Source organism: Camelus ferus, chromosome 15, assembly GCF_009834535.1.
Source record: "Camelus ferus isolate YT-003-E chromosome 15, BCGSAC_Cfer_1.0, whole genome shotgun sequence".
In the NCBI taxonomy this organism is placed as follows: Eukaryota; Metazoa; Chordata; class Mammalia; order Artiodactyla; family Camelidae; genus Camelus; species Camelus ferus.
In genome coordinates, this window is record NC_045710.1 from 54799580 (window position 1) to 54816042 (window position 16463).

General features: G+C 41.1%; 1 protein-coding gene across 1 annotated transcript; it reads left to right on the forward strand.

The window, feature by feature from the left end:
• The first annotated feature begins 3838 nt into the window (after positions 1–3838).
• On the forward strand, positions 3839–11050 carry TPRKB (TP53RK binding protein). The gene is made up of 5 exons (XM_032497893.1): positions 3839–4133; positions 7706–7868; positions 8716–8838; positions 10189–10365; positions 10894–11050. The coding sequence occupies exons 2-5, from the start codon at positions 7728–7730 to the stop codon at positions 10978–10980; spliced, it is 528 nt and encodes a 175-aa protein (XP_032353784.1). The 5' UTR covers positions 3839–4133; positions 7706–7727; the 3' UTR covers positions 10981–11050.
• The last annotated feature ends 5413 nt before the right edge of the window (positions 11051–16463 follow it).

Consider the following 16463-nt stretch of genomic DNA (forward strand, 5'->3'; position numbering starts at 1 on the left):
TAAGGGTGTCCTTTTTCTCCCTGTAGCTGTTCAAGATTTCTATTAAAATCTACCTAGGAGACAGTCTCTTTAGAACCTAATCACTATTTGTAATTAGTTGTAGTGTTTTTGTGATTAGATAATTTCTTTCTTTCTGTTGTGGGATTTGACCAACTTCTTTTCACTGAATTATCAGATATGCCATCTAAGACAGGAATGGATCAACTTTTAGGGATTGATTGTCAACTGAGCAAGAGAGACTGATTGATAAACCTAAATGCTAAATGCTGGGTAATTTACTGGACAGGGTAATTGTTATCAGCTGGTAGAAGTATTCAGACAACCTGAAAACTTTTACAGGCTATAAAGGTTGCTTGATGAACAGAATAGGGTGCAACATTTAAAGCTTGGAATATCTGGGAAGACTCGCAGGGCTCCTTGTGTTACTCCTTCTGTGTCAAACACAACCTGCTGAAATCTGTCTCCACTTGCCTGTCACGGTGGAGTGGCACCTTGACCTTGACTTTCACTAGGTTGTCTCTTCTGGTTTACCTCTGGAACACACAGATGGATCACTTGGGAGGTGTTCATTAGTTTTAGTTGCAGAGGAAGCCAGAAACCTTTGTTTGCTCAAGGAAGTGTCTGACCATCAGTGACATCATAAGCCTTGGTAGGTATTTGATGAGTACTTGGGCAAATTGGCTTCATTTTCTTTTAAGCCTCTTGATTTTGAAGGTTTGTATTGTAGAAAGTCAGATGCTACATGTGTTATTTTCTCTGCTTTCTTTTGTATGTGAACATCATGTGGAACCTGACCCTAAGGAGGTGCCCTAACTCAGCCACTCCCTGCTCTGTATCTGATGAGCTCAACTTGTTACCCTTCATCTAAGTGATGGCTCAGAAAGTTCTTTTCTGCCCGCCACATTTAACAGAGATACAAGAGTTCTTCTTGCTAAAAGGGCTGCTCTTGTGGAATTGTTCCCTAGGATACATCATGAATGCTCACTTGGAAAGAAGTTGGAGCAGACAACGGGTGAGGCCAAAAAAAGAACAATCAGGGGCAAGTACGGGAATCTAGCTAATCTGATAGTTTTAAGGAGTTTCTTGGCAAGCAGTCCCTGAGGAGGACACTGCCAGTAGAAGCATCATCACAAAAGCACTGCCACCTTCAAGAACCTTCTTTGATCCTTTTGTCCTCTCTGTCCCTTCTCATGTCAGTTATCAGCATGGCTTGTTGAAAACCAGTCTGCTTTCGCTACTTCGTGTCTCATTTATTCTTCAACACACTATGGTTCTGGCTTCTCACATCGCACCATAGAAAGTCCTCTGGCTAAAGGGACCAGGAACACTCTTTTGTAAAGGTCTTCAGTGGTTTATTTATCTTTTAAAATGTTTATTTTTATTAAAAAAAAACATATACAGGTAGCTTAACATTCAAATACTTCTACTGAGATTGCTGTGAGAGTAGTCTTCCCATCAGCACCCTGCCCTCCCCTGACTGTCACTCCCCAGATGCAAGCACTTGAAGTATTTTTTGCATTAGCTTCTAATATTTGCCTCCATATTTAAGTACTGTGCTTATATTGCCACTGCTTGATGTTTCCGGTTTTAATGTTATCTGTTGACTTCCTGCTGTGGAGGATGAGGACTTAGCTCATTCACATCCTCTTTCCCCCATCATCTTTTCAGTATAGCTGTTTCCCAACTTTCGGTTAAATCAGTATTCTAAGTTCACGTTATCTGCTAGGTAAATGTCATTCACCTCTGAGCCATGGCGTACCATGATGATGTTTCCTCTCTTAACCACTTTCGTCCCCTTCGTTTTTGCCTTTTTTTTTTTTTTTGCATCTTTTCCTATGGACCCATCACTAATTCATCCTCCAAATCTCCAACACCTCTGTAACATTTCTCCTAACATGGATAGGATAAACACATCAGATTCTTTTTTGCTTGAAATCTTTCCCGGAGGCCTCTTGACCTACTCCGGGCTGGGCACTGTATTAGTTTGCCAGGGCTGCTTAAAAAAGGACCACAGGCTGGGCGGCCTAAACGACAGGTAGTATTTTCTCACGGTTCTGGAAGCCGGAAGTCCGAGATTAAGGTGCTGGCAGGGCTAGTTTCTTCGGAGGCCTCTCTCCTTGACCTGTTTAGATGGTTGCCTTCTCCCGTGGTCTCCACATGGTCTTCCCTCTGTGTCTGTGTCCAGGTTTCCTCTTATAAGCTCACCAGTCATATTGCACTAGTGCCCACCCTAATGACCTCATTCAAACTTAACCTCTTTCAAGACCCTATCTGCAAACACAGCCACATTTTGAAGCCCTGGTGCTTAGGACGACTTCAACATACGACTTTTGTCTGGACACAACTCAACCCATGGCAGTCACCCTGGTGGTTCTCCACACCTGCGGCATAGCTCTCCCCTGGGACTTCTCCTTGCCCTCGCCCTGGGCATTACTACGTCCCTCTGCTGTTTCCTGGATCCATAGCTGCTGCTTTCCCAGTTTACTGCCCTGTTTGGTGGAGAACATCCTCCCATAGTTTTCCAAGAAGGATTAATGGGATGTAAATCTTTTGAGGCTTTGGCATGTCTGAAAGGGGTTTATTTTATTCTTTTCCTGCACTGATAGTTTGACAGGCTATACACTTTTAAATGCATTTATACATTGTTTTCCATTGCTCATAGTTGCTGTTTGAAACCTTGAGCTATTCTGATTCCAGAACTTTGACTTGTGACCTGTAATTTTTCTTTCTGAAAGCTTTAGGATTTTATCTCAGGTGTCCTGAAATTTCATAATATACCTTAGTGTGGGTATTTTTAAAATTCATAGTGCTAGATACTAAGTGAGGCCTTTCAGTCTGGCCTGAATGTGCATCGGTTTTGGAAAACTTTCTTTTCATCTTACCCTGTTTTCTTTTTGGGGAACTAGTAAGTTGACTATTGGATTTTCTGAAGTGTACCTCCAAGTTAATTGTGTTTTTTATTTTCCACTTTTAATCTCTTTCCCTTTTTTTTTTTAAATCAGAATTGCCTCAGCTTTATTTTCTACTCTGTTAATTATTTAGGTTTTCTGCTGTATATTATATACATGTTTTTCTGCTATATATTTTTTAATTTCTAAGAGTTAGCTCTTATTTCCTGAATGGCATTTTTTCCAGCATTCTTTTACGTATTTTTTAGTTAATGTATTATCTTTTCCTTCTCTAAGGTTACCGGTTTTTAAGTTTCTTCTGTTCTATCAGCTGTTTTTGTTTTTAATTTTTCTCTTTTCCTGTTTGTTGATGCCTCTCTCCTGTTAGATGTGATCTTGAAATATCTGGTGGCCTTTGCCTGTCTTTTTGTACTTAAGATTAAGGCAGTCAAAGCTGAAAATCCAACAGTCGATTTATTTTGTATATATGTATTCCCACTGTGCTCAAGCCACACGGTTCTCTTTGCTCTTCCTTAAATAGGCTAGGGCCGTATCTGTCTCAGAGCCTTTGAACTCTTTGCTGCTCTCCCAAATACACAGAACTTGCTTCCAGACCTCCAGTCACTGTTCAAATGGCCCTTTTTGGTGAGATCTTTCTTAACCATCCTATTTAAAACAGTAATACCCATGGCCTGGCATTCCTTCTTTCCTCTGTTTTTTTCTCCGTAGCACATATCTATCCTACAGCTGTTTGTTATTTACCTGTTTTTGTGTAAAGAGAAAAAGTACTGACCAAGACGAGCCCCGACCATACAGAACGTGGGAAACAATTCTCTACGTAATCCTCTCATCCTGTTCAGAGGCTTGCCTCCTCCTCTGGAGGCTGATACGCTCCGGGATGACGCCGAATCTCGGGCAGCGGAGACGTACGTAGAGCTCTCCCGGGCCAGTACCTTCCCGGGGAGAAACGGGGCGTCTCGTCCACGGCTGCCTGGCTTGAGGACGGGGCGGGCACTCGCAGCTTCGGGCCGGGCCGCCTCCCCGGCGGAAGTGGCGGGCGGAGCCGGGCTCTCCTTCCAGCCGCTGACGGGACTCACGCGGGGGGAGCAGGGTGGGCAGGGCGGCGGCGGAGACCCTTCCTCCGCAGGGGACGCGGAAAGACGCGGCGGCTCCGGCCGAACCCCCGGAAGTCGAAGCCCTTGCTTCCGAGGGGACGGCTTCGTGGGACGGACCGGGGACGCGGCGGTGAGTCCCCCCGGCGCGCTGGCGGGCCGGGCCGGGAGCCCCGGGCCTGGCGTCCGTGGCCCTGATTTCCCAGTCCTGCCTGTGGCTCCCCGCGCCCTTGTTTCTCCCGCGCGCCCTCGGCCCGGCCCCGGGAGCGCAGCCGGACAGGGGCCGACTCTCCCTTCTTGGGGGGGGGGGGGGTGTACAGTCCAGCGGCGGTTCCTCATCCCGATCAGCCCGCGCTCACCAAAGTGGTGACAAGGGCTGAGAAGGCGCTCGGAGAACAGGGAGCTAGTCCTGCGCCTCTGGGCGCGCTGCTAAATGGACTCTTAGGGGCGAGCGGAGGGAGGGGAGATTGAGTCGGGAGAACTGGCTGTCCCCCGGAGTCGGAGACGAGGGGGAAGTTGGGAGGCTGGAAGCTGAACAGGCCTTTGCGGCGGTGGCGGGAGGAGCGCGGTCTGGGGGCGGGTGCGCTAGGCAGCAGGAGAGGGAGGCAGGGCCCGGGTCCTACTTTGGAACGCCTTGACTTAAAGGGGCTTTATCGTAAGAGCAGCAGAAGGGAAATTTTGGTTTACATTTTGAAGGGATTACTGTGACCCCCAGGTGGAGGCTGGATGATAGAAGGGCAGGAATTGTTACGGAACAAAAGTTCTGTGCCCCAGGCACAGTGAGGCCAAATAAATGGAAAGGAGTTTGGAGCAGAGAGTGATTTATTGCAGGGCCAAGCAAGAAGGGGTGGCTCATGCCTGAAAAACCTGAACTTCCTGGTGGCTTTTGTAAAGAAGTTTAGAAGTTTTTAAAGGCAAAATTTGGGATGAGGGCTGCAGGGTGTGTGACTTTCTTCTGATTGGCAGGTGATGAGGTAATGTGGCAGCGTTCCGGGAATCAGGTGTTCAGCCTTCAGTTGCCTTCCTCCACCTGGGTCAGGGTCTTAGTTCCTGCAGAAGAACTCATGGGCATTGTTGTGTATATCCCTTGAGGAAAAACCAGGACCCTGCCCCAAGGCTGCACTGTTGTTTCTCGACGGTTCCTGCCCGTACATTCTCTCCTTTCCCTGATTAGCAACTGTTTGAATCTGCCGTTTGGAACACAGGGAAGGTCAGGGAGGCTGAATGAAGCGTATTTCCTACAAACAAGGAAAGGGGGGCACAGAAAATATTTGTACCAGGGAGGACCCCCAGAGTCCTCTGTTTCCTTTTGAGGCAACCACTTCTAAGAGGTCACAGCTGTAGATGAGAGGTGGTGGCCTACAGTGGTGGCAGTGGGTATGGGAGAGAAGTGCACTGGTCAAAAAGATATTTAAAAATTGACAAGACTTTTGGAGTAGATATGGGATTTCAGTCAAAGGTATCAAATGATGATACTAAGTTCCAGGCCTAAGTGAGTGGATAATAGAGACCAAAACCAAACTATTTTGACGTTTGCTAGGGGTCCTTTTTCCCTTAGTGTAAAACCCACAAACATTTTTTTCCTCCCTGATTATATGTATGCATTTCTTTGTGTGTGCTCTGCTGGGGAGAGCAGCAGGCCGATGTTGTGAGTGGTAAAAGAATTTACCAAAGACAAAGGAAAGTTTAAGAAACAAAGGAAAAGTTTAAAAGTATGTAAGTTTTAAAAGTTGAAGCTCTAAACTGTTCTTAGTACCTATATGTGAATGAACAGTACATATATGTAGATTTTAAAATGGTTTTATCTCAGTGAGTTGCTCTTCCTGGAATAAACATTGTGGAAGGAAAGAAGGAAGGAAAGAAGGAAAGAAAAGGTTTAATAGATACCGGGCCACACAGACTAGAGGTGCCTGTGTGAACACCCAGGGTGGGCTGCTGAGGTCTTTTATGGGATGGGGTTGGTGAACAGAGAGGGCTGGGCTGCGGGATCAGCTCATGCACAGGTTTTTGATTGGTTATGGGTGAGGGTCCATGAAGAGCCAATAAGGAGGAACCATGGGCAGAGACAAGTCAGCCTGCGCTATTATGAGGCTAGCCATTTCCCAGGACTATTGATTCTGCTACGGGAAACACATGTCAGAAAAGGGTGCACTTTGGTTTTTTTTTTTCCTGAGGGATTGCAGGTGGACATCTGAGAGCCCAAGAGTGGGGGTCTCAGGGCCTTGGCAGACATCAGTTGGCACCATATGCTTACTGTAGAAAATTTAGAACATACACACAACAATATTTTTTATAGAGGACAATAAAAGTTACCTACAATTTTACTGCCCAAAACGGCCACATTTTGGTGTGCTTCCTTCATTTTTTTTGTGTGTGTGTGCATCTGTTTGTATAATTGGGTATACATTCTATCTTTGTAATTTTTATGTATTTTATGTAATATCTATTTACATATCTGTATAATTTTTAATAAATTATGTATACTTTTTTGTGTGATTGGGTATGTTATCTTTTTTCCATTGGGCATTACTGTGACAATAAAGACTGAATTGCTGTGAGCCAGGACATTATTCACAAATATTCTTTTTTTTCCCCCCTGATTGTAACAGAAAAGGTCCGATGTAATTCCAGCAAGTCAAAGATAATTTTTTGTTGTATTTCCTTTCAATATTTTTTCTTTTTGTGTACCTTTTTAAAAATCCACAATTTATGCCACATTTTGTGTTTTGTTTTCCAATCAAATGTTCTACCTTAATAATGTTATTAATTGCTATTTTTACACATCGTTAACTGCTCCTCAAGACTCCAGTTTTTAGTGGTTGTTCAGTAATAACCAAACCTACTAGTTAGGTGAGTTGTTTTCAGCTTTTTACTGTTAGGATGACGAGGACATCTTATTACATAAATCTCCAGGTTGCCGATTTATTCCTTGAGAAAAATGCTAGAAATGGAAACTGCTAGGTAAAAAGATTAAAATGAACCTATCAAATTGTCTTACCCAAGTCTCTCATTAAGGCTTTGATTGAAATTGTTTTTAAGATCAAATTTTTGCAGTGCTTCATTTTTCCATTTGAGGATGTGATTATGTCTTTCTGGTTATTTAAGTTGTCTTTTATGCTTCTTTTGTGTCTTTGTATACACCCTGTCCTTTTCTTGTTAAATTTATGTTTGTAAAGGGCCAGTATTATTGTTTAAGAATTGTACCCTCTCTGCTTAAATTCCCATGTGTGAAATGAATAGCTTTGAGTCAAGTTGTACTTTATTCTATTAAGATTGTTTTTTCCCTTTATATTTGCGTCTGGGTGCTGCTAGTGTCTAAACAGAATGGTGAGATCAGGAAGCTGGAAAGGCTAAGTTGGAGTGAGGTTTCATCACTGCCGTAAGTAACCCGTGGTCTAAAAACCTGTCAGTGTTCTGCTCCTCGCTGTCTCTTGGAGCCCCTCATCCTTGCACCAGAGCCTGCCTTGTCTGCACAACCAGGGGGCCAGGCGGCAATCTTGAGCCTTTCCCAGGAATGGGAAGGAAGCTAGGAACTGCTCAGCAGGGTTAGGAAGACAGTATCTCATGAGGATGCCAAATGTGCTGTTGGATGGATTCTTCTAGTTTAAGAGCTCTCCGTCTTATTATTAAAGTTATTTTAACTTACTCGTTAGTAAGGATATTTGTTTATTATGATTTACAATGTTGTCTTTTGGTCTCGTGCAGTTGCATCCTGCTTACCTAGGAAATGCAGCTAACACATCACCTGGACCTATTTCCTGAATACAGAGTGACCCTTCTGTTATTTAAAGATGTAAAAAATGCTGGAGACTTGAGAAAAAAGGCCATGGAAGGTGCCATTGATGGCTCATTAATAAACCCTACAGTGGTAAGTACTCGTGGGGATGCGTGAGCTCTACGGAGAGATTAGGACTATGATAACTTTGTTATGGGTGATGATGTTACAGGTTAGCCTAAGGTGGTTGTCTTGATAGCCTGAGATTCAAGGGCGAGGCCCTGCCCTAGGAGATGTGAGAGGCGGTCTGGCGCTGGTGTGATGGCAGATGCTGGGTCTCTGTCTTCTCATCTGAGCTAGGATGTAAAGTAGGCATCGCATAATGGTTACGAGCACACGCTGTACAACCACTTACCAGGACTTGTCCCAGACATGCCACTTACTAGGACTTTGAGCGAGTGGTAGCCAACCTTTATCCAGTGCTGCTTTGGTTCCTAGTATTGTTCTAAGTTCCGTACAGACTCTGCTAATTCACTTAATCTTCACAACAACCCTATGAAGGAAGTGCTGTGATTATCTGCATCCACCAGATAGAGCACTAAGGAATTTGCCCAAGTTCCCTGGGTGGTAAGTGACAGAGCTGGGATCCAGCCCCTTTCTTTGCCTTGGTTCCCTCACCTGTGGCACGTGAGTAATGACATGATATCCTAGGTGGTTTTGAGAACTACAGAAAATGGAGGCAAAATGTTTAGAATGTGACCTTTCCCATAATAATAGCTCTCAGTAAGTGTACTTTGAAAATGTTTTTACTATTTATCTAAGTTGCTTGCAGCTTTAAAATTCTATGATTTTCTGAACACCCAGGCCCTTGAGATTTTGAAAATATCACAGGAATTGTAATGAAGTGAAACAGACTGGCACTGGAGTTACCTTGATAGGGCATAAGTCTTTTGAGGACTCCAGACTGTCTGTGTGTAATTCTTTTTGTTCTCTTTGGTAGATTGTGGATCCATTTCAGATACTTGTGGCAGCAAACAAAGCAGTTCACCTCTACAAACTGGGAAAAATGAAGACAAGAACTCTGTCTACTGAAATTATTTTCAATCTTTCCCCAACTAACAATGTAATTAATATGGAATTTACTTCCTATCTGTTGACCTTGGCATGATCGCCTGTGTGTTGCTCAGCATTGGGTTGGAGCCTGTTCTTAGTAACAAACCAAAATAATAGTGAAGAGAGCTCTGGATGGAGAGTTGAGGCTTAGCACTGCCTCTTACTAGACAAATAAGCTTTGGAGTCACTTCACATATGAGTAAACAAAAGTTGAGCTAAATTTGGTGTAGGTAGTTTTGTTTGTCCTTCTTAGCATATAGTCAGGAAGCTCACTCTAAGTGGCATGTAAATCTGAATGATAAAAGTCAGGCATGGATATTTGCCTGTTATCATGTATATGTTTCATTCTCCTGATAAAGTCTTTAAAGGTAGAATCCATGTCTTTTCCAAATACCAGAGGCCTCATGCCTGGAACACCCCTGAACACAGGCTCACTCACACAGCCAGTGTGTAGGAAGAGTTTGTGGTTTGAGATACTGTTAGTAATCAGAGATACTGAGCTAAAAACATTCCACCTGGGGCATGTAAATAAAACACCAAAACCTGTAATTTTGCTGATGAAGTGTTAATATTACTACTACTATTAATATAACCAACTGCTAAATCATCAAGAGAAAAATTAGGAAACCCGTAGCATGGTGTAAAATACAGACGTTTGAAATGTTTGTAAAAGGCATGGTCCTAGAATACCCCAGTGCCTGGGGGAAAATTTCTAGATAATATACTGTTTCTTTGAGATCATGGAAGTAATCCAAGAGAACGTGTGATTCATAAGCATCTGCTGAGCTCGTCCCTGTCCCAGTTTTAGGGGCAGAAGAAACAAGTATGTTCCTGAGGAAGGCAGATGAACAAGGCACAAGTTTAAATGCCCTGAGATAACTGACGTAATGGGAATGATAATGCAGATCTATGGTGGCGACAAAGCAGCAGTCCATTCTGTAAGGAGGAAGGCGGAAGGGAGTGACATTTGAACTGGACCTTGAAAGATGAGGGCACTCCAGGCAGAGGACAAAGTGTGAGCACAGGCCAAAAAGCATGAAATGACAGGATCCCCAGACAGCCCAGGCTGGCTGCAGGGCAGGAGTACGCAGCTCAGCGGTCACCTGGGTCCAAGGGAGGCGGTATTAGCGCTCCACGGCGAGAAGCCCGGCAGGGCCCGCGGGAGTGCGGCGCTGCCGTGAGTAGGGGGCGCTCTGGAGGCAGAGCTGGCGGATGTTGGGAAGGAACAGTTGAGAAAAACTACAGGCGGAGAGGGCCGTTAGGATATGAAAAACAAGAATCTGACCAGGAAGAGTGCAAATGGAGAGATGTTTCACATGTTGAAACTACTGGTTTTTAGTTTTCTTTTTTTTTCTGTTAGATTTCAGAGGCTCTGAAGAAATTTGGTATCTCGGCAAATGACACTTCAATTCTAATTACTTATATTGAAGAGGGAGAAAAACAAATAAATCAAGAAGACCTAGTATCTCAGGTGGAAGGTCATCAAGTTTCTCTGGAAAATCTCCCTGAAATAACAAATATTACAGAAGTGAAAAAGGTTTGTGAATCCACATTTTTAGAAAGAGCGTGATTAATGTGGAATAATACTGTTTGCTTATTGATCATCAATGCTTCTATTTTTTTCTTAGCTTTTAAGAAATATTAATTGAAATTACTTGAAAAATATAGATGCAAAGAATTGGAAGATGCAGGTTTTATGTAAGATAAATTAGAAACTTAGCTGATAAACACATTCTTTTAAAAAGAATAGATAACGTTAAATATCAAGCTTACATTATGTTTGACATGTAAAATAAATACAGTATGAAATTTATGACTAAACGTATGCTTTTAAAATTGGTACAGATTTGCCTCTGTGTTTATAGTTATCACCGCAACTGCAGTTAAAAGGGAACATTTGATATAAGTGACCAATTGCCATCTACTTTGCATACTTTAATCACATTGTGATTTCACATGATTATCCCAATAATTGAGAAATATTCCACATATACATGTTTGTATAATGAAAATTAGTAGTGCATGAATATTTCAGCGTGTCATTATCTGTCTTTTATTTTTACAGATATATAAACTATCTTCACAAGAAGAAAGTATTGGGACATTACTGGATGGTATCATTTGTAGAATGTCAACAAAAGACGTTTTATGAAATGAAAAATATTAATAGTTTTCAGCATTTATTAAAAACATTGGTTTTTTTTCCAGATTATTACATTTATTATGTTTGTTGAAGAAATTTTTATTTATTTATTATATGTATCTTTTTTTAACTTAAGTATATTCAGTTTACAACATTGTATTAATATCTGGTGTACAGCATAGTGATTCAGTTACATATAAATATATATTCATTTTTATTACAGGTTATTACAAGATGTTGAATATAGTTCCCTGTGCTATACAGTAGGACCTTGCTGTTGATCTATTTTATATATAGTAGTTAGTATCTGCAAATCTCAAACTCCCAATTTATCCCTCCCCCCCATAATCATAAGTTTATTTTCAATGTTTGTGGGTCTGTTTCTGTTTTGTAAATAAGTTCATTTGTCTTTTTTTAAGATTCCACATGTAAGTTATATCATGTGGTATTTTTCCTTCTCTCTCTGGCTTACTTCACTTAGAATGACAATCTCCAGGCCCATCCATGTTGTTGCAAATGGCATTCTTTTTTATGGCTGAGTAGTATTCCACTGTATAAATATACCACAACTTCTTTATCCACTCATCTGTCAATGGACATTTATGTTGTTTCCATGTATGGCCATTTTCAATAATGCTGCCAGAAACATTGGGGTGCATGTATCTTTTCAAATTAAAGTTCCTTCTAGATATATGCCCAGGATTGGGATTGCTGGATCATACGGTAAGTCTATGTTTAGTCTTTTAAGGAATCTCCATACTGTTTTCTAGAACAGCTGCACCAAACTATATTCTCAACAGTGTAGGAAGGTTCCCTGTTCTCCACAGCCTCTCCAGCATTTATCATTTGTGGACTTTTGAATGATGGCCATTCTGACTGGTGTGAGGTGATACCTCACTGTAGTTTTGATTTGCGTTTCTCTGATAATTAGCGATACTGAGCATTTTTTCATGTGCCTATTGGCCATTTGTATGTCTTCACTGGAGAAGTGGTTGTTTAGGTCTTCTGCCCATTTTTAGACTGGGTTGCTTGCTTTTTTGTTGTTGTTACTGAGTTGTATGAGCTGGAAATACAACTTTGTATATTCTGGAAATTAAGCCCTTGTCAGTCTCATTGTCTGCAAATGGTTTCTCCCATTCTGTAGACTGTCTGTTTGTTTTCCTTATGGTTTCCTTTGCTGTCCAAAAGCTTTTAAGTTTACTTAGGTCCCATTTGTTTATTTTTGCTTTTATTTTCTGTTGCCCGGGTAGGCTGCCCTAGGAGAACACTGCTAAGATTGATATCAGATATTGTTTTGCCTATGTTTTTTTCTAAGAGGTTTATAGTGTCTTATGTTTACATCTTTAAGCTATTTTGAGTTTATTTTTGTGTATGGTGTGAGGGAGTGTTCTCATTTCATTGATTTACATGCTGCAGTCCACGTTGTAGAAAATTTTAAATCATAGAATGGTAACAAAGGAAAAAAACCACTCCCACTCCTGCCTCTTAATATTCTAAAGATAACCACTGTTACTATTATTTGTCACTGTCTTCTAGTCTTCAATTTCTGTTCAAATATATTTTATTTTTATCTAATTGGAATGGCTGCAAACATTTACTGGATGTCACATAAGGGCAACAGACACAAAATATGCTCAGCATCTCTAATTACTAGCAAAATGGAAATCAAAACTACAGTGAAGTATCACCTCATACCAGTCAGAAGGGCCATCATTTAAAAGTCTACAAAAAACAAATGCTGGAGAGGGTGGGGAAAAAAAAGGGAACCCTTTGACAGTGTTAGTGTAAATATAAATTGGTGCAGCCAGTATTGAGAATAGTACAGAGGTTTCTTAAAAAACTAAAAATAGAGTTACCATATGATCCAGCAATCCCACTCCTGGGTGCGTATCTGGAGAAAACTCTAATTCAGAAAGACACCATGTACCCTAGTGTTCACAGCAGCACTATTTACAATAGCCAAGACATGAAAGCAACCTAAATATTCATCGCCAGATGACTGGATAAAGAATTTGTGGTATGTGTGTACATGATGGAGTACTACTCAGCCATAAAAAAGAATGAGATAATGCCATTTGCAGCAACATGGGTGGACCAAGAGATTATCATACTAAGTGAAGTAAGTCAGAAAGAGAAAGATAGATACCATATGACATCTCTTATATGTGGAATCTAAAATATGACACAAATGAACTATTTACAAAACAGAAGTAGACTCATAGACATAGAAAATAAATTTACGATTACTAAGGGAGTAGGTGGATAAATTAGAAGTTTGGGATTAGCAAATACAAACTACTATATACAAAACAAATAAACAACAAGGTCCTACTGTATCACACAGGGAACTATATTCAATATCCTGTAATAAACCACAGTGGAAAAGACTATGTATGTAAATGTATAGCTGAATCACTCTGCTGCACACCAGAAACTACACTACACTCAACTAAAAAGATAAAATTCAACTTAAAAAGATAAAGATCTATTGGGTATCTACAATATTCTAGGTTCCTGTCTTAATAACTTTATATCCACCTGTTCATATTCCTGCATTTCTGGCTACTCCAGCATTGCCCTACCAAGTCTCCTGGTTCCAAGTTTTTATGTGCAGGAATTCATTTAATTCTCACAGCATCATATGAAGCAGATACTGTTATTAACTAGATTAAACCCAAAGTTGCGATACACCGCACTGACAAAAGATAGGACAGAAATCACATGATCATCTCAATAGGTGTAGAAAAGGCATTTGATAGAATTCAGCACCCAACCCATTTATGATAAAAACTCGAACATATCTCAACATAATAAAAACTATTTATGGCAAACTCAACAGCCAACATAATACTCAATGGTGAAAAGTTGAAAGCCTTCCCACTAAAATCTGGAACAAGACAAGGATGCCCACTCTCACCACTTCTGTTCAACATAGTATTGGAAATCCTAGCCATAGCTATCAGACAAGAAAAAGAAAGAAAAGGGATCCAAACTGTCACTAAGACTGAAGAGGTAAAATTGCCACTACATGGGGATGACATGATACTATATATAGAAAACCACAGAGGCTCCACACAAAAACTACTAGAGCTGATAAAAGAATTCAGCAAGGTAGCAGGATACGAGAGTAACATACAGAAATCAGTTGCATTTCTTTACACTAACAGTGAAATATCAGAAAAGTAAAAACAAATCCCTGTTAAAATCATATTAAGAAAAAATAAGCTTAGGAATAAACCTGACCAAGGAGATGAATTATACAGACACCTACAAAACACTGATTAAGGGAATTAAAGATGATTTATTTAAAGAAATGGAAAGATCCCATGCTCTTGGATTAGAAGAATTAATACTGTTAAAATGGCCATACTACCCAAAACAGTTCACAGATTTAATGTGATTCCTGTCGAATTACCCAGGAATTTTTTCACAGAACTAGGACAAATAATCCCAAAATTTATATGGAATCATGAAGACCCAGAATTGCCAAAGCAATACTGAGGAAAAGAACAAAGCTGGAGGTAGAACCCTCCCAGACTTCAGACAAACTACAGAACTACAGTAATCAGAACAGTGTGATACTGGCACAAAAACAGACATGGATCAGTGGAACAGAACAGAGAGCCCAGAAATAAACCACAGGCTTATGGTTAGTCTTCAACAAAGGAAGCAAGAACATGCAATGGAGGAAAGACAGTCTCTTCAAGTGGTGTTGGGAGAACTGGACAGCCACATGTACATCAATGAAGTTACAACAGTCCCTCACTCCATACACAAAAATAAACTCAAAACGGCTTAAAGACTTAAACATAGTACAGGACACCATGAATCTTGAGAACAGAAGCAAAACATTCTCAGACATAAATTGTACTCATATTTTCATAGATCAGTCTCCCAAACCCAAGGCAAAAGAAAAAGTAAAAATAAATGGGACCTAATTAAACTTAAGATTTGCACAGCAAAGGAAACCATAAAAACAGACAGACAACCTATGGAATGGAAAAAACATTTACAAATGATGCAACCGACAAGGGCTTAATTTCCAGAATACACAAACAGTTCATACAACTTAAAAAAACAAACAACCCAATCAAAAAATGGGCAGGAGACCTAAACAAGCAGTTCTCCCATGAAGACATATAAAAGGCCAATGGGCACATGAAAAAACGTTCAGTATCACTAATTAACAGAGAAATGCAGATCAAAACTACGATGAGGTATCACCTCACACCAGTCAGAATGGCCATCAGTAAAAAAGTCCACAAACGATAAATGCTGGAGAGGATGTGGAGAAAAGGGAGCCTTCCTGCACTGCTGGGAAGGTAGGTGGTGCAGCTGTTATGGAAAACAGTAAACAATCTTATGGTTCCCAGGGAAGGAGGGTGGGAAGGGATAAATTTGGGAGTTTCAGGTTTACAAATGTTAGCCGCTATATATAAAAATAGGTTTTAAAAAATGTTTTCTGCTGTATAGCACAGGGAACTACGTTCAATATATTGTAATAAACTTTAGTGAAAAAAATGAAAACAAATATATGTGTGTATGTGCATGACTGGTACATTGTGCTGTACACCAGACATTGATACACTGTAACTGATGGTACTTCAATTAAAAATAAAAAGTATGAGATTCCTCAACAGACTAAAAAGAGACTTACCATATGACCCAGCAATCCCATTCCTGGGCATGTATCCTGAGGGAACTCCAGTATGAAAAGATAGGTCCCCTAGGCTGGCTTTGGCCCTGGACCTGCCAGGACAGTCTGCGCTGCTCAACACCTGGGTCAGGTTCCTGTCACCTCTCCCATCTCGCTTCAGCCCTCTGAGCAATAATGTGCCTGGTTCCCCTCTACCCACCCACACCTTCATAATTAGTCCCTTTAATGAGCTATATCTATAAAATCAGCTCGAGTTACCCTAATTTGAGAGTTGGGACCCAATACTGTCTCCCTTTCTCAGAGAATGTGTTAAAAGGTTCAGTTGGACTAGAAAGATTTCTGTAGAGCTGGAATCATTGTCCTAGGATTTCTGAACATCTTGCCAAGGATGACCTGTCAGTCCGCTTTCCTTCCCCTTGAAATAATTTTCTTATTTCCCCTCACTCATCTCCTTTAAGTTATGAGTTCTCCGTGGAAGCCCAGGGCGCTGACCTGAGGCTGGCTATAGGGAGCCCTGATGAGAGGTCAGGGGAGATGTTCTGTCCAGGACATTTTCCTCCTCTTTCTGAGATTTCCAAACCACAGTGCCACCTGACTGCGTTCCATCTCACTGGCCCCTCTCTGGGCTGGGCTGGTCCACCAGACAAGTTCTTCATAAACCGAAGCCTGGGGTTTCACTGACATGCTGCTCTCAAGTCCACAACTCTGGGAATAGCAGTGATGCCAACAGTGTAATTACCTATTACAACAGGTTCCTATGGGCAACAGAAAAATAAATCTGCCAGGGTGCTTGTAACTGTTGGTGTCTAATCTAATTAACTTTAATAAGTTAGCT

What these genes read in the sequence shown, in the direction of transcription:
- TPRKB (XM_032497893.1), top strand. Translation starts at nt 7,728, where the DNA reads ATGCAGCTAACACATCACCTGGACCTATTTCCTGAATACAGAGTGACC. An exon ending in ATCTTTCCCCAACTAACAAT is followed by an intron (nt 8,839 to 10,188) that starts GTAATTAATATG and finishes TTTTTCTGTTAG; the next exon opens with ATTTCAGAGGCTCTGAAGAA. An exon ending in ATATTACAGAAGTGAAAAAG is followed by an intron (nt 10,366 to 10,893) that starts GTTTGTGAATCC and finishes TTATTTTTACAG; the next exon opens with ATATATAAACTATCTTCACA.